This window comes from Chrysemys picta, chromosome 14 (assembly GCF_011386835.1).
Source record: "Chrysemys picta bellii isolate R12L10 chromosome 14, ASM1138683v2, whole genome shotgun sequence".
Lineage (NCBI taxonomy): Eukaryota > Metazoa > Chordata > Testudines > Emydidae > Chrysemys > Chrysemys picta.
In genome coordinates, this window is record NC_088804.1 from 1,349,552 (window position 1) to 1,367,999 (window position 18,448).

The 18,448-nt window shown below is 45.0% G+C and overlaps 1 protein-coding gene across 3 annotated transcripts in view; it reads left to right on the top strand.

The window, feature by feature from the left end:
• The first annotated feature begins 1,213 nt into the window (after positions 1-1,213).
• GLG1 (golgi glycoprotein 1) overlaps positions 1,214-18,448 on the top strand; it is a 169,329-nt gene continuing 152,094 nt past the window's right edge. The window contains exon 1 of one of the 3 annotated variants that reach the window (XM_042856480.2): positions 1,214-1,569. In XM_042856480.2, coding sequence (XP_042712414.1) covers positions 1,255-1,569 — 315 coding nt within the window. In that variant the 5' untranslated portion in view covers positions 1,214-1,254. The remainder of the gene's footprint in view (positions 1,570-18,448) is intronic. The other 2 variants (XM_005279468.5, XM_042856481.2) reach the window with 2 other exon arrangements.

Here is an 18,448-nt window from a genome sequence, read left to right on the forward strand (position 1 = left end):
GGGTTCTTACCAGTACGCAGTACCGGCCCATACCGGCTCACTTTCACCCCTGCATGTACTTTGCTTGGCTGCCCTGTGTACACGTCCAGGAACCTATGATGATCCACCACGGCCTGCATTATCATTGTACCTGTTTCAGGCAATACCCCTGGGTTTATTGGTGGAAGGAGGGCAGAGCACAGGCTTATGTGGTCCATCAGTGCCTCCTTCAGTTTGGAAACTCCAACTGTTCAAGTACCTCTAGGATCTTTGGCACATAAGAAAACTTGAATGCATACCCCAGCTGCCCATGAGGCACTGTCCAGCAAATCTCCATGACAAGAGCCTCCCAACCTCAGCTGGAGTGAACTGACTGTTAACTATACCCAAAGCAAGCCAAACCCTGATCGGTGAGGGGAGTTCTCACCCTCATGGTTTGATGCTGCAATGGCAGGGCAAATTTCAGAGATCATCCTGAGGAAGCTTGGAGACATGCTAAGGTGGCAGGGTGAATGAAGGGGCCTGGAGTAATGTGGTTTCTGGGGAGCAGGCAGGGAAGGGGATGGACCCTGGAGCATGGGATATTCATGGCCTGGAGCAGAAGGGAAACTGGGGTCCTGGATCTTTGGGGAAGGAAAGGGGCAGGAAGAAGTGGAGGTCCTGGGGCCCAGAGCATGGAAGAATGGGAGAGCTGGAGCACTTGAGACTGGGAAATAGGACTCTTGGAGCATGGCTGGGGGTTACAGGGCTGGGAAAGTCAGGAGCACTGGAGAGATTCGGGAGGCTGAGGCCCCTGGCGCACTAGGGTGGGGGCTAGGAAGGCAGGGGGGGGGGTTGCTGGGAAGACCGGGGGTTCGGGGGCAAGCTGGGGGTTGCTGGGTAGGCCCGGGGGGGGGAAGGCTGGACACTGGAGAGGGGGGATCAGAGTGGCTGGGAAGGCCAGCGGCCCCAAGACACGGGGGAGGGGGTCGGGGCCCGGGGGTGGGAGCTGGGGGGCCCAGAACCGCAGGCGCCTGGGGCCGGGCGGCTGAACCAGGCGGTCCCGGACCTACAGCGGTAGGAGGCGGGGCTCAGGGGAGGGGCATGCGCGGCGCGCGGATCCTGACAAGGCCTGGCCGCCCACGTCAGGAAAAGGGGCGTGTCTTCATGCTGCGGGCGGGTCTGTCCAGTGCCCTGGCGGCGGCGTCATGCCGTGGCGGCGCGCTGATTTGCATACGCGCTGCGTGCGGGTGGGAGGGCCGGGCGGCAAGTAGGCTGGAGGGTGTCGGATCCAAGATGGCGCCGTGCGGACGTGTCCGGAGCCACTGGCCGGGCCCGCTGGCGCTGCTGCTCCTCTCGCTCTCGCTCTCGGCCGCGGAGCTGGTGGCAGGGGGGCCCGGGCTGGGGGCGGCTGGCCAGGGCGCCCAGCAGCAGGTCCCGGCGGGCGGGCCGGGCCCCGCGGGGCGGGGGTCCCGCGGCGGCGGCCTTTCCAGCGGCGGGTGGAAGCTGGCGGACGAGCCTGCCTGCCGCGAGGACGTGACTCGGGTTTGCCCCAAGCACAGCTGGGCCAACAACTTGGCCGTGCTGGAGTGTCTGCAGGACGTGAGAGAGGTGGGCGCGGGCCGCGCGCTGAGGGGGCCGGCGGGAGGGAGCTGGGGAGAGGCACGGCCAGGGGAAGGGGAGTCGGGGGAGAGGGCGCCGGAGCTCGGGGAGTTGCTGTAGCCCAGCAGGTGAGGGCTCCTGGGAGCGGGAGGGGGCAGGCGGGGAGAGGGACGGAGGCGTGTTTTGCCGCGATGTGCTTTGGAGGCTGCAGCATGCGGGGTGCCCGGGGGCAAGGAGAAAGCGAGAGCAGTGGGCGCCTGCAGGCGAGGTGGAGGGAGCTCGTCGCGGAGCGCAGGCCGTGCCTCTGCGCCTGCTGGGGTGAGAGCACTGGTCGGGGTGCTGCTGGCGGGGAGGGGAATGTGGTTCCTGGAGGGTTGCACCCTCCCTTCTGATTTAAAGCTGAAGCCCTGAAGTCACCACAATTATCTCTTCGGTGTTTAAATTGCAAATGCTGCTGAATGATGACAGCGTGTAGGGCAGTGGTTCTCAGCCATGGATACATGTACCCTTGGGAGTACACAGGTCTTCCAGGGGGTACATCAACTTATGTAGATATTTTCCTGGTTTTACAACAGGCTACAGAAAAAGCACTAGCAAAGTCAGTACAAACTAAAATGTCATACATACAATGACTTGTTTATACTGATTTAATATACTATTCACTGTACAATGTAAGTACAATAAATTAATGTAAGTACAATAAAATGTATTTCAATAGATTTGAAATGGCATAAATGAGAAAGTAGGCAATTTTTTCAGTAGTAGCGTGCTGTGACACTTGTATTTTTATGTCTGATTTTGTAAGCAAGTAGTTTTTAAGTGAGGTATAACTTGGTGGTATATAAGACCAATCAGACTCCTGAAAAGGGGTTCAGTTGTCTGGAAAGGTTGAGAGCCATTGGTGAAGGGCAGTACAGTTGTATGTATTTTGTGTAGTGATAGCTGGACTCAATCCCCTTTTGTCAGTTAACTTAATTCTGTACTTGACCTCTGAAGCTTTTATCTTTGATAGCTTGATGGTAAATATTACACTGTGTATTGCAGATGACACTAAACTGGGAGGAATGGTAGATATGCTGGAGGGTAGAGAGAGGATACAGAGGGACCTAGAAAAATTAGAGGATTGGGCCAAAAGAAATATGATGAGGTTCAACAAGGACAAGTGCAGAGTCCTGCACTTAGGACGGAAGAATCCCATGCATTAGGCAGCAGTTCTGCAGAAAAGGACCTAGGGGTTATAGTGGACGAGAAGCTGGATATGAGTTGACAGTGTGCCCTTGTTGCCAAGAAGGCTAACGGATTTTGGGCTGTATAAGTAGGGGCATTGCCAGCAGATCGAGGGACGTGATCATTCCCCTCTATTCGACATTGGTGAGGCCTGATCTGGAATACTGTGTCCAGTTTTGGGCCCCACACTTCAAGAAGGATGTGGAAAAATTGGAGAGTGTCCAGCAGAGGGCAACAAAAATGATTAGGGGGATGGAGCACATGATTTATGAGGAGAGGCTGAAGGAACTGGGATTGTTTAGTCTCCAGAAGAGAAGAATGAGGGGGGATTTGATAGCTGCTTTCAAGTACCTGAAAATGGGTTCCAAAGAGGATGGATCTAGACTGTTCAGTGGTAGCAGATGACAGAACAAGAAGTAATGGTCTCAAGTTGCAGTGGGGGAGGTTTAGGTTGGATATTAGGAAAAACTTTTTCACTAGGAGGGTGGTGAAGCACTGGAATGGGTTACCTAGGGAGGTGGTGGAATCTCCTTCCTTAGAGGTTTTTAAGGTCAGGCTTGGCAAAGCCCTGGCTGGGATGATTTAGTTGGGGATTGGTCCTGCTTTGAGCAGGGGGTTGGACTAGATGACTTCCTGAGGTCCCTTCCAACCCTGATCTCCTATGATTCTATTCATAATCGTGCTGCCCATAACACAAATGGGGTTGCTGGTGTTTTGATAGTTTTAGGCAACATCCAGAGTATGGCCATATTTTTCTTGGTCACAGATTCTGGATTGATGCCTTTATTAAGCTAAGGGTAGGTCTACACTACCCGATCGATCCAGCGGGGGGTTGATTTATCGCGTCTAGTCTAGATGTGATAAATCGATCCCTGAGTGCTCTCCCATCGACTCCTGTACTCCATTGCCTCGAGAGGCACAGCTGGAGTTGACAGGGGAGCGGCAGCAGTCGACTCACCGCAGTGGTCTGAGTATGTTGACTTCAGCTATGTTATTCACGTAGCTGAAGTTGTGTAACTTAGATCAATTCTCCCCCTGCCCTGTGTAGACCAGGCCTAAGTCACGTTAAGTTATCATTCGTTCAGTTTGGTCCTTATTTACTAGTATAGTTACTAGGATTGGGGAAGGATTAGGTGTGTGTTAAATCTATTTGAATTGCTGTCTAGTAAATGTAATTGAAAAAAGGGGTACCTCATTATTAGATTGTCTCATGTCCTCTTTCAGGTCTTTAGCCTATGGGCTGGGAAGGAATCCCTTTCCTCTACCCAATGTAGAGCAGTAATTAGTTAGGTGCATTATAGTGGTTCTCTTTTCTTTGAAACACAGGGTGATAGACTGCTGTTTGGAGACAAGGTACTGGAATTGAGGGATCTGTTTTCTGACTCATATGTCAGTTCCTGTTGAATGTGCATCATACTGTATTTTTTCATCTGTACACGTTAGGTCTGTTTCACTAGATTAAATTAATGGCCAGTAAATTTAGAATGAGAAGAAGTAATTCCTTCTATGTGCAGTCAGACATGGCTGTTGAGATTGGGATTAAATACTGTAGCTGAATTTAATTTTTATTAGAAGCTTTCTATGGTAAGAGAAGGGCAGTCATTTCTCCTACTTCTTGATATACAGTACTGCACAACTGGCCTGGTTTTGCTTTCCTCTGAAGCACCAGGTAACATCTACTTCAGGAAGGAGGATACCAGATGAACCTATAGTCTCTTCAGAAGAGCGGCTCTTACATTTGTTTCATTTTTTTCCTACTTGTTTCAAACAACAGCTGGGTTTTTAACATTGAAATAATTTGATTTTCTCCCTTAAGTTGTTTTTATATGTTGTAATATGTTTTTGATGAATGATAAACTGAGCATAGGAATCAAAGCTTGCTCTGGGATTCTGATAACCCTATCCGTGGGGCCCTTTCTTTTGTTGACTTGTGATTTTTACTGCTGTAATAAAACAACTTAGTGAACATATATGGTTATTTTACATCTGCCTCTTATTTTTCTAGAAGTGCTCACATAAATGGGGTACACATGTAGCTGCAGTACTAGTAAGAAGTCTGGAAGAGCAATCAAAAGCTATATGCTCAAAGCATATGGCAGCAAAATCCAGCTGTGTGATAGATTCCTGTTTGATTGAGAGAAGGGTCTGGTTGCATTGAGTTTTCAATTTAACAAAAAGCTTTTTGTTTTCTGTAATTGACAGTGACCCACATTGTGAAACAAGGTTATTTAAATGAACTCAAAAAAATAAGACAAAAGCACCATATCACCTGTGGGAAAACACTTTTCACGAAGCGATCGCTCCATATATGACCTCTCATCCTCAGAGGAAACCTGCACAACTCCTTCAAATGATGACCCTAGGATCTTAAATTAATAATTTTTCTAGAAACTAGAAATCATGGATTTAATAAACACCGGATTTATGGTTTATTACAACAATCTGTAACCCATTCACTCCCCTCTTTTGTTCTGTGACTGCAGAGGTGTTACCTGGCCACTTCACCTTGAATTGTCTCTTACAGTATGTGTTTACTACTTATGCTAAACTATCTGTTCCATCTTCTGTTTAGCTGTGACATTCTGATTACCTTTCCCGGACCTGAAGAAGAGCTCTGTGTAGCTCAAAAGGTGCATCTTTTTCACCAACAGAAGTTGGTCCAATAAAAGATATTACCTCAGCCTCCTTGTCTTGCTAATTATAGGGGGTATCATGCACCATGGCATTTCTTCAAATTTGCCTAATGAGTTGTAATGTTTCTGTATGCTCTGCATTTTTACATGCAGTGTGTTTAGCCATATTCTGCATTCTTTTTGTTTTTTAAAAAGAACAGGAGTACTTGTGGCACTTTAGAGACTAACAAATTTATTTCAGCATAAGCTTTCGTGGGCTACAGCTCACTTCTTCAGATGCGTAGAATGAAACACACAGACAGAAGATATTTATACATACAGAGTACATGAAAAGGTGGAAGTACGCATACCAATTGTAAGAGGCCAATCAATTGACATGAGCTATCAGTAGCAGCAGAAGAAAAAAATGTGAAGTGATAATCGAGATGACCCATAGAAGGTGTGAGGAGAACGTAAAATACAGGGGAAAAAATTCAATTAGTGTAATGACCCAACCATTCCCAGTCTCTGTTTGGACCTAAGTTAATTGTGTCTAATTTGCATATTAATTCGAGTTCAGCACTCTCTCTTTGGAGTCTGTTTTTGAAGTTTTTTTGTTGTAAAACTGACACCTTCAAGTCTGTCACTGAGTGATTAGAGAGGTTGAAGTGTTCTCCCACTGGTTTTTGAATGTTATGATTCCTGATGTCAGAATTGTCCATTTATTCTTTTGCGTAGAGACTGTCCAGTTTGGCCAATGTACATGGCAGAGGGGCATTGCTGGCACATGATGGCATATATCATGTTGGTAGATGTGCAGGTGAACGAGCCCCTGATGGTGTGGATGATGTGGTTAGGTCCTATGATGGTGTTACTTGAATAGATATGTGGACAGAGCTGGCATCGGGCTTTGTTGCAAGGATAGGTTCCTGGGTTAGTGTTTTTGTTGTATGGTTTGCAGTTGCTGGTGAGTATTTGCTTAAGGTTGGGAGGCTGTCTGTAAGCGAGGACTGGTCTGTCTCCCAAGATCTGTGAGAGTGAGGGATCATCTTTCAGGATAGGTTGTAGATCTTTGATGATGCGCTGGAGAGGTTTCAGTTGGGGGCTGAAGGTGGCGGCTAGAGGCGTTCTGTTATTTTCTTTGTTGGGCCTGTCCTGTAGTAGGTGGCTTCTGGGTACTCTTCTGGCTCTGTCAATCTGTTTTTTCACTTCAGCAGGTGGGTATTGTAGTTTTAAGAATGCTTGATAGAGACACGGCTGCTACTTTGAAACCTTTGTTTTTTAAATGGCCTTTCACTTTTTTCCCAACCAGTGGCTCCTTTTTATCTGTTCCTTCAGTTTTTATATGGGTGCTAATCACCATAATATCTCATTGCCTTTCACAAAAAATCAATAGCAAAGTCCCTAGCAGATAGACTTCATGGAATTTCTGGTTTTGATTTCTTGGAGTAAAATCCTTGCTTGGACTGGCTTTGGTGTTTTGTTTACAGTTTTAAAAAAATATTTTCAAGAGAAGTGTTGAGGCAGTTTGACTTTTAAAAATCAGTCAATATCTCCCAGTGCCTATGGAAAGTACTGCTTTGCTAGCTCTGGAGACTAAGGGGGCTTGTTCCAATGTCCTTGTGTTCTGGAATTTTACCTCCTAACTTTGTTGTGTTTTTGTTGTATGATCTCTGGCCCAGAGAGAACTTCAGTGGTTCTTTGCATGTGTAGTTCTGTACATCTGTGTAGCTTGAAGCAATTTGAAGTGAAAGTTGTTAAATAAACACAATACACTTCTATCCACCATGTAGCTGCAATAGGAGTCAGTTGTGACAGTTTCCCCATATCAGCCTGGTAATATCAGATTTGAAGCTCTGGGAAGTACCTTGAGGGAGTGGTGTGGGAGGAGGGGTGAGGTCAGCTAAGTTCCCTGTAAGCCATGTGGCTGCACAGCAGCTTTCTTAGTGGTGTGTGGGTGCTCAGGGAACCCACCCGGGGACCTGGCGTGGCCGGGGCGCCCCTCCCTGGGCTCCAACTTAGCCTGGCCCTCAACCTGCTGGGGCAACCTGAACCCGGCCCGGCCCTGGCTGCAGTGGGGATACCTATCCTGCGGGCCCAGCCCCGGAGCTGCTGTGGTGGGAAGAGGTGCCTCTCTCCCTTCCCCCCCCCCCCCAGCCCAAGTGCTGCTGTGGGGAGAGAGAGCTAGGGGGAGTCCTCTCTCTGCCCATTGTAGCCCCGGATCATCCTCTTGCATCCCAAACCCTTCATCCCCAGCCCCACACGAGGGCCCAGAGCCCTCACATCCCTGCATCCCAGCTTCTGCCCCAGCCCACACTCCGAACCCCTCGGTCCCAGCCCCACCACATGAATTTTGTTATGTGCCCCAATATGAAGGTGATGTGTGTCAGATCACCCCTATATTGGTGCACATAACAAAATTCATTCTGCACATGGGTGAGAGAAATTACAGGGAGCACTGGAGGTCAGTCTTTATGATCTGTTCAGTACTTGGTGCCTCTGTTAGTATGGGTTTCCATTACCAAAAGTAATGGTGTTTTGTGAAGTGGAAATATATCTGCTAAGAACTGTCCTCATTTCTCATCGGTTATCAGAGCCAGTAGATATCAGTGACTTATGGTTAGCCTCACTGGGGTGGGCTTGAATTATTGACTTAGCAATGACAGTTATCACTTCTTAAATTAAAAACAAAACACTCAAACCAAAACTAAGATTCTTTCTAACCTCAAATTAGAAGTTTTTGCTATTTAGTTACGCTGTTTTTCAGGGTTAATTAAAAAAAAACCATGACATCTCAAAATGGTGTAAAATAGATAACACCTTTTACAGACCTGGCCCATTTTTATGTTTTACCATGGGTAACTAGCCCTTCCTATTGTTTATACCACTCACTGATGCCTGAATGGGATTTTTGGGAGGTAGTATGGCTTCGCTAAGATGTACTGTTTTGGGGGTAGATATTTCTTGCCTCTCTTTCACTTTCTTCAGTTTTTCTGTTATTACCACTTCTGCTTTTCTCTGTTCCCCTTGCAACACATTTCTTTATCTTACCCGTCCACTGGTATTCTTCCCTAAGCTTTAGTAGTGTCTGACATCTGGGGCTACTAGCGCTACAAATAAATCTTTCAATTTACACCCCACTTTGTGACAGGGCATCAACCAATCCAATGTGATTTTGATTTCACTCCCAGGGTACAGTTCTGCAGTCTGAACTGAATCCCATGTTTTTATTTGACTTTTGACTGTACTGTCAGGTACAGTGCAATGATTAATCTGCGTGTAATAGTTCTGATGGGCATTGTCATGATATATCAGTATCTGTTTTTACCTCTGAAAGATTCACTATTGAGAAGTAAATTAAAATGGTTATTTGAAGGGCCTACAGTATCTAGATTCTTTGTATACTGAGAGTTTCTACAATTTACCCCGTCAGTATTTTGATTCTCAACAGTGTTAAACAGTTACTAACCAGCATTGAGTAGCATGCGCTGTATGCTCTTTATTCTGTCCAATATGTCATCCAAGACACTCTGCCTTCAGGTTGGAAATGGAGGGAGAGTTTACGGGAACAAATGCTGTCTAAAACTAGTCATCTTCTGTAACATTATAGCTTTATTTAAGAGGCCCTACAGTGTTTGTAAAGCAAACATGCAAAGTGGTGCCCATACAATAACTCTTTCTAAAAGCAAAATTTTAAGGTGAGGAAGTTAAGATTCCTGAGCCCAGCAAAATAGCTAGATTGCAAAGTCTTTTAGGAGATACTATCTTTTTATTGTGTGTACAATGATTAGCACAACAGGGTCCCAGTCCCTGAGCAGGGCCTCTAAGCAGTACTGCAGTACAAGTAATGAATAAAATTGTAAATGCCATCTGGCTGCTGAGCACCAAGTAGGTTGTGGTAACTTGAACATGATCTGAATGTCTTAATCCTATATCTTAAATATTCTCCTGTAGTGGAGAAGGATATAACCTTCTTGAATTACCCAGTACTTCTAATGTCCTTTTCTGCCTGGACAGCTAGGTTTCTTTCCCATACCAGCAAGCTGTTAATGGGGGAGTTGCTGGCTCATACATCAGTATGCAACCCCAGCAGACTGAACTAGACTCAATGTGACCTTGTTTTTTATGATGTCTAAAGAAAGCCTGAACATTGTTTATTTTAATATCTACTTGTTACTTTGGATATATCAAAGGAAAGCAACACTTGTTTCCTTGTTTTGCTGCACAATTTCGTGGAGACCAGAGAACTAGAATTTGAGCTTTCTCAGCCCTCAGTTGATGGATTGGTTGTGTACCGTCTCTTAGAGCCCTCAGTTGAAAAATTGGTGGTATCAGTCTCCTGCAAGGATAGACATTTGGAAGAAAAACTATTATGGATGTGTTAAACAGGTGTTAACAAAAACAATATTCAAACAATAACTAAAATCCCCTTTTTTCTTATTCTCACTAGCCGTCCCCCCAGTCCTTTTGGGGGGGCATTAGCAAAAACATTTCTAATGTTTTAAAGTATAAGTACCTTCATGGGGAGAAAATTCTGGATGCTAAAAGGCTCTTTAATCAAGCTTCGAAAGGCATAACAAGAACCAATGGCTGGAAACTGTAGCCAGACAAATTCAAATTGGAAACAAGAACACATTTTGAAGAATGAGGATGATTGGTCATTGGAAGAAACTACAACGGAAGTGATGGATTCTCCATTGCTTGGTGTTTTCAGTTCCAGATGGAGGCCTTTCTGGAAGCTATGCTTTAGCCAAACACAAGTTATTGGGCTCACTTCATAACTGTCAGTGTTTCCTGTATCAGAGTGGCACCCGTGTTAGTCTGTATCAGCAAAAAGAACAGGAGTACTTGTGGCATCTTAGAGACGAACAAATTTATTTTGGCATAAGCTTTCGTGGGCTAAAACCAGGGGTGAAAGTGAGCCGGTACAAGCTGATACTGCATACTGGTAAGAACCCGCACCGGACCATCCTTAAAGCACTGCTCCTTTTCCCCATCGGCGGCCCTGCTGGTAGGGTCTGTACCGGCAGAACTGCTCACAGGGGAGGCAAAAGGGGCAGGGACACTAAAGCGCTGCCGCGGCAGCACTTTAAGGGTGGTCCTTTGCCACGGCTGCACTTTAATGTTGCTGCGACCCGCCATTGGCAGCAAAGGATCCTGCAGCGCTTTAACGTCCCTGCTCCCTTTGCCCCCCCCCCCCGCCGACGGGGGAGGTGGGGTGGGGAGGGCAAAGGGAGCAGCTGCCCTGAGGCCCGCGATTTAAAAGGGCCCGGGGCTCTGGATGCTGCTGAAGCCCTGGGCCCTTTAAATCAACACAGGAGCCCTGGGTGGTGTGGGCCTGGCGATCTGGAAGGGCTGGCTGGGGGATGCTGATCCCCCACAGCCCCGCCCCTTCTCCCCGAGGCCCCACCTCTTCTGGGGGGGGGGACAGAGCTGCCCCCCCCCCCCCCCCCAGTACCTGTAAGTATCCTCAGTTACTTTCACCCCTGGCTAAAACCCGCTTCATCCATTTTAGCCCAGGAAAGCTTATGCCCAAATATATTTGTTAGTCTGTAAGGTGCCACAAGCACTCCTCATTGTTTTTAGTGTTTCCTCTATCATCTTAGACATCCTTCTGAATTGTTAGAGGAGCTTAATATTCTTACTGTTAAAAGAATGGGTTGTGTATGTATTACTGCCCATTGAACTAACTTGATATAATGGTCATCTTATTGTGCTTGAACATGTACAAAGCATTAAAACATTAAGTAATCCTCACAGCACCCCTATGGGGTACGTGGGTAAGTGTTGCCATTTACACACACAGATAACTACTCTGAGGCAAGAGGTAATGTGATTTGCTCAAGTCCAGACAGCAAGTCAGTGGCTGAGCCAAGATTAGAATTTGAGAACTGACCCCCAGCCCATGGTCATTACTGTATAGATACGCTGCCTCCCAAGGTGGGTGAAACAGCTGGTTGTAAAAGGGAAACAGGAGTGTTCTTCAGCAAATTTGAGGAAATCAGTATAATCAGGTCTAAGGACTTGTCTGTACAGCCTGCAGTTTGCACTGCAGAGTGCGAATTGCTGTGTGCACTAATGTGCTTATGCTGCAACTGCCCTGTGTGGATGCTGGGGGCAGGAACTAAAAGGCACCTCTTTAAAGAGGAATGTTAACGTGAACTAAGAACCTTTTAGTTCCCTTCTGCGGAGCTGCAGGTGACACCCATGTAGTCCAAACTCCAGGGCAGTGTTGACATAGCATAAGTGTTTGTTTCCACCTAAATAAACTTCAGCTCCTCCTTAAACCATTGAGAATTTGGTTCAGAGTTGCAAAGCTGACATGTTAAATTGTGAAATTGAATTCTGTTGTTCTCAATCTTATTTTTAGACTTTTAAGTGGGCCTGTCACTTCAGATAGCATAATGGTGGGAGCTATAGAAGAATCTAGAAACAGTATAGAGTTTTCCTTACAGGGCAGTTAGCATATAGTCATTGATGGAAGATCATCTGGGTTGTATGCCTGACTGTGCTACTGACTTGCTGCAGGAAGTAGATAAAATCACCTAACCTTTCTGTACATCAGTGTCTTAATCTGTAAAATGGAGATGATACTTACGCCCTTCTATGAAGCATTTTGAGAGTCTCTGAAAGGTGCCCTAAGCGAAAAATCATAATGCAGCTGCTTTGAAACTCAAATATCTAATGCTTCAAAATTGTAGTTGAGGCTCTCAATATTATAGCTTCATCTGATTTCCTTTTTTAAAAATAATTCATATATTTAAGAATGATTACTATTGATACAATGAGGCTAGAATCTTCCTTTGCCCTGGCATTTAACTTTAAAACGGCCAGGTAAAGCAGTTTGCTGCTTTAGCTTTTCTCTGTTCCTTAGAAGTCACTTTCCTCAAATTAATCTGATTTCCTATTTTTACAACTCAGATTTGCTTGATAAACTACTGTTAGTCAAATTAGACTACCTAGGGGTACCTAGGTACCTAGACAAACTTCTACTGGGTATCATCCAGGTCTCCTTTAGGATATCACTTCCCCACAGAGGTTCACAGTAGAAGCTGTGTGCCTAGCCACAGAACTGCTTTTGGTAGGATGGGATTGAGTTCAAAATCAAGTAGCCTTTGTATGCCAGTGGGTCCTCATTTGACCTCTGTCTGCTTGCGAGAGTAATTGCCGGCCCACGCTGCTTCCCACAGCTCCCATTTGCTGGGAACGGCGAACCGCGGCCACTGGGAGCTGCGAGCGGCCGTACCTGCAGACTCTCAGGTAAACAAAGCGTCTTGCGGCCCGCCGGGGCTTACCCTGAACAAGCCGTGAACCAAGTTTGGGAACCCCTGCTATACAGTTATTTCCTGTTTTTGAGCCCATTGTTGCAGATTCAAATTTTTAAAAAGCTGAATTAGCACCCTTCTCTTTCAAGAAGCTCTGAAAGTGCATGGGGTGGAGAGACCTCTTACTCTTGTCTAAAAATTCCTTAATCATTTGTGCAGTGGAAGTCTGCTGAACTGCTGTTTCTTGAGTCTAGCCAGAGGTGCTCCATTATGGAGAGGCAGTCATTGAGTATCTCTTGGAAGAAAATATTTAGATATTGAAATGTGTAACAAGTGCATTAAAATCTGTCAGTTATGTTGAAATGTGCATTTCTTTGGATATGAAACAATGTCCACAACTATTTTTACTTTTAAGTGCTTGGGTTTTGTAAAGGGTGAGATAACTACATTGTTGACCCTTACCAACCTTAACTTGTTTTTTTAACTAAGGGTTTTTTTTTATACTTCATTGAAATCCTTCATTATCCTTGACCACTTAAGTTATGGGATGCTTAAACATTGCAATGGCAAGTAAAAGATCTGGCTTTCTTATCCTGCATGTATGTGCTTTCTCTTGGAGCTCAGCCTTTCCTGGTAAATTGATTGGATAATTTGAAATTTGACCAGGAACTGGATGGCAGTAGTCTGAAACATCAGCTGTTTCTACCTTGGCTATATAGTTACCTTCTGCTCTGACAATTGGTTGAACTCAGTGGAAGATGTTTTGTGTTAGGAAACAACATGCAATACTGCATCTCTTTATTTTAGGTGGTCTCTGTTTTACTGCAAGGCATCAAAATGTGTGAATCCAAAAATAAATGTTGGAATAAATATGGGATTGTGGAGAAGAACTAGCATATTGGTGAGTGATTTTTAAGAAGACTTGCTTAGTACAGACTCTTGCTGTTAGTTGAAGTGTCTAACTGGTCATAGTTCAATTCAGTATAGTACATCCAGTGTCATTGCTTTGTTAATAAAAATCAGTTACTGATTAGACCACTCTACCTGTTTAGCTTGTCTAGCAATGAGATAAGATGACTGCACAAAGGAGTCAGGAATGGATTGTTTTCATGTGTAGATGGCTTTAATGAAAATCAGTCGTGTAGTGCAAAGGCTGTCCTCCCTGCTGAAGGGGGAAACGTAGTGATGTAAAGATTTGCAATATTTTCCTGAATTCCCTTCTCCACGTCCGTAATGTTAATGGGCTGGGAGGATGACGTTTATAAAGACCTCCTTTGTTGCTGAATTGGAAGTAGTATTTGACCCTCTTCAAAAAAGCAGATATGAAAAAACTCAAACAACTGGTAGGTAGGGTCCCATGGGAAAAAGTTGTTCAGGAGAACTGGCAGTTTCTCAAAGACAATACTGATGGCATAACAGTAAACTATCTTGATGTGAAGGGAAGATAGGAAGACTAGTAAGAGACCAATATGAGTGCATTAGGAGCTCTTTAATGACCTGAAAATCAAAAAGGAATCCTACAAAAATTGGAAATATGACAGAATTGCTAAAGATGAATACTAAACAATAGCGTAAGCATGTAGAGACAAAATCAGAAAGGCTAAGGCACAAAATGTGTACACTTAGCAAGGTATGTAAAAGGCAATTAAGAAGAGATCCTATAAAGGCATTAGAAGCACTAGAAATAGGAAGGAAGGTTAGGTCCATTACTTAGCAGAGGAGGAGATGATATCAAGGAAGCTGAGTTGTTTAATGCCTGTCTTCCTTCAGTCTTCACTAAAATGGTTAACTGTGACCAGAAGTGTAACACAATTAATACTGATAACAAGGGGGAAGGAACATAAGCCAGAATAGGGAAAGAACAGGTTAAAGAAATAAATATTTAGATAAGTTAGATGTGTTCACGTTGGCAGGGCCTGATGAAATTCTCCCTAGGGTAGTTAAGAAACTAGCTGAAGCAGTTTCAGAGATGATTATCTTTGAGACCTCATGGACGACAGGTCAGGTCCCAGAAGTTTGGAGAAGGGCAAACATAGTACCTGGCTTTAAAAAGGAGGATCTAGGGAATTACAGATCAGTTAGCCTAACTTTGATACCTGGAAAGATAGTGTAACAAATTATTAATCAATCAGTTTGTAAGTATCTAGAGGATAACGGTGATAAATAATACCTAATGTGGATTTGTCAAGAACAAATTATGCCAGACCATCTTAATTTCCTTCTCTGACAGGGTTACTGGCCTACTGGATGGGGGGGGGGGGGAAACAGTAGACGTATTTTTATTTTAGTAAGGCTTTTGACATAGTGCCACATGACATCCTCATAAGCAAACTTGGGAAATGTGGTCTAGTTGAAATTACTATAATGTGGATATGAAATTTATCATCTTGTAAAAGTGGTGAACATAAGGGTACAGACTGACATTTGATGCATAACTGGTTGAAAAACCGTACTTAGTTATCAGTGGTTTGTTGTCAAACTGGGAGGACATATGTCGTGGGGCCTGCGGGGGAATCCTGCGTCCATTACTATTCAGTATTTTCCTTCATGACTTGGATAATGGAGTGGAATGTATGCTTATAAAATTTGCCAATGACATCAATCTGGGAGGGGTTGCAATCACGTTAGAGGACAGGAATAGAATTCAAAATGCCCATGACAAATTAGAGAATTGGTCTGAATTCAATAAGATGAAATTCGATTAACACAAATGCAAAGTACTACACCAAGGAAGGCGGGGAAAAAAAATCAAATGCACAACTACAAAATGGAATAAGTGGCTAGTCAGTAGAACTGCTGAAAAGGATCTGAGGGTTGTACTGGATCACAACTTGAATCTGAGCAGACAATGTGATGCAGTTGCAAAAAAGGCAAATGTCATTCTGGAGTGTAGTAACAGGAGTTGTCGTATGTAAGACAGGAGGTAATTGTCCTGCTCTACATAGCACTGGTGAGACCTGAGCTGTAGTACTGTGTCCAGTTTTGGATGCCACATTTTAAGAAAGATGGGGACAAATTGAAGCGAGTCCAGAGGAGAGCAATAAAAGGTTTAGAAAACCTGACTTATGAGGAATGGTTAAAAAAACTGGCCATGTTTAGTATTGAGAGAAGATTGAGGAGGTACCTGATAAATTAGGGGTGGGCAAACTTTTTGGGTCAAGGGCCACATCTGGGTGGAGAAATTGTATGCAGGGCAGGGGGTTGGGGTGCGGGAGGGAGTGTGGGGTGTGGTGTGCAGGAAGGGACTCAGGGCAAGTAATTGGGGTAGAGGAGGGGTGTGGTGTGTATGAGGGGGCTCAGGGAAGGGGGTTGGGGGCTGCAGGGTGTACAAGGAGGCTCAGGGCAGGGAGTTGGGGTGCGAGGTGCAGGCAGGGGGCTTAGAGTTGGGAGGTGGGGTGCAGGAGGGGTTTGGGCTCCAGCCCGGCGCCGCTTACCTAAAGTGGCTCCAGGGTGGCAGCGGTGCGCACCGGGGCCAGGGCAAGCTTCCTGCATGGTTGCCCTGTCCCCGGCCCCGTGCCACTCCAGAAAGTGCTGCGGCCCCTGGGGGAGGGGGGGCGGAGGGCTCCGCTTGCTTAGCTCTTGCTGCGCCTCCAGGTACCTTCCCCAAAGCTCCCATTGGCTGCAGTTCCCCATTCCTGGGCAATGGGAGCTTCAGGGGGCGGTGCCTGGAGGCCAGGGCAATGCACAGAGCCCTCTGCCCCCCTCGCCCGGGGGCCGCAGGGAAGTGGTGCCAGTCTCTTCTGAGAGCAGTGCGGGGCCCATGGTGCCACGGGGGGCAATCCCATGGGCCGGATCCAAAGCTCTGATGGGCTGGATCCGGCCTGCGGGCCGTAGTTTGCCCACCCCTGTGATAAGTCTTAAAAGTTGAGGACTGTTACAAAGAAGATGGTGATCAATTATTCTCCATGTCCACTGACAATAGGACAAGAAGTAATGGGCTTAATCTGCAACAAGAGAGATTAAGGTTAGATATTAGGAAAATATTTGTAACTATAAGGATAGTTAAGTGTTGGAATAGGTTCCAAGGGAGGTTGTGGAATCCTCATCCTTGGACATCTTTAAGAATAGGTTAGATAAACCTCTGTCAGGGATGGTCTAAGTATACTTGATCTTGCCTCAGTGAAGAGGGTGGGGGTGGACTAGATGATCTATTAAAGTTCCTTCCAACCGTTTCTTTTTATGATTCTGTCTGCCTCTTCTCCCTCAGAAAACAATTGCTTTTATTAAAAGATTCATTCATGTTATGACGTTAACTCTTTGGGAACAGCTGCCAGTTTACTTTTCTTTCTTGAATGTATAAGCTTTCTTGGGCAGACACTGTCTGTTTATACAGTGCCTAATACAGTGGGGACCTGATCTTGTTCTGGGACTCTGGATGCCACCATCAAGTAGGAGTAGGGAGAGGTTATTACTAGGGCTGTCGATCAATCGCAGTTAACTCACACGATTAACTCAAAAAATTAATTGCCGTTAAAAAATTAATTGCTATTAATTGCAGATTTAATTGCACTATTAAACAATAGAATACCAATTGAAATTAAATATTTTGGATGTTTTTCTACTTTTTCATATACACCTCTACCCTGATATAACGCGACCCAATATAACACAAAATTCGGATATAATGCGGTAAAGCAGTGCTCCAGGGGGGCAGGGCTGCGGACTCCGGTGGATCAAAGCAAGTTCAATATAACTCGGTTTCACCTATAACGCGGTAAGATTTTTTTGGCTCCCGAGGACAGCGTTATATTGGGGTAGAGGTGTATATTGTATTCTGTTTTGTAATTGAAATCAAGATGTATATTTTTATTACAAATATTTGCACTGAAAAATACTGTGTTTTACCATTTTTACAATTCACCTCATACAAGTACTGTAGTGCAATCTTTGTGGTGTGAAAGTGCAACTTACAAATGTAGGTTTTGTTTTTTTGGTTACATAACTGCACTCAAAAACAAAACAAGCTAAAACTTCAGAGCCTACAGGTCCACTCAGTCCTAATTCTTGTTCAGCCAATCGCTAAGACAGACAAGTTTGTTTAAATTTACAGGAGATAATGCTGCCTTTTTCTTATTTACAATGTCACCAGAAAGTGAGAACAGGCATTTGCATGGCACTTTTGTAGCTGGCATTGCAAGATATTTACATGCCACTTATGCTAAACATTCGTATGCCCCTTCATGCTTTGGCCACCATTCCATCAGCTTCCATGCTGATGACGCTTGTTTAAAAAATCATGCGTTAATTAAATTTGTGACTAAATCCCTTGAGGGAGAATTGTATGTCCCCTGCTCTGTTTTACCCCCATTCTGCCATATATTTCATGTTGTAGCAGTCTCAGGTGATGATCCAGCACATCTTCATTTTAAGAACACTTTCACTGCAGATTTGACAAAATGCAAAGAAGGTACCAATGTGAGATTTCTAAAGATAGCTACAGCACTCGACCCAAGGTTTAAGAATCTGAAGTGCCTTCCAAAATCTGAGAGGGACGAGGTGTGGAGCATGCTTTCAGAAGTCTTAAAAGAGCAATACTCCAATGTGGAAACTACAGCTGAACCACCAAAAAAGAAAATCAACCTTCTGCTGGTGACATCTGACTCAGATAATAAAAATGAACATGCCTCTATCCACACTGCTTTGGGTTGTTATCGAGCAGAACCTGTCATCAGCATGAAGAACAGGAGTACTTGTGGCACCTTAGAGACCAACAAATTTATTTGAGCATAAGCTTTCGTGGGCTATATATATATCTCCTTACTATATGTTCCATTCTATGAATCC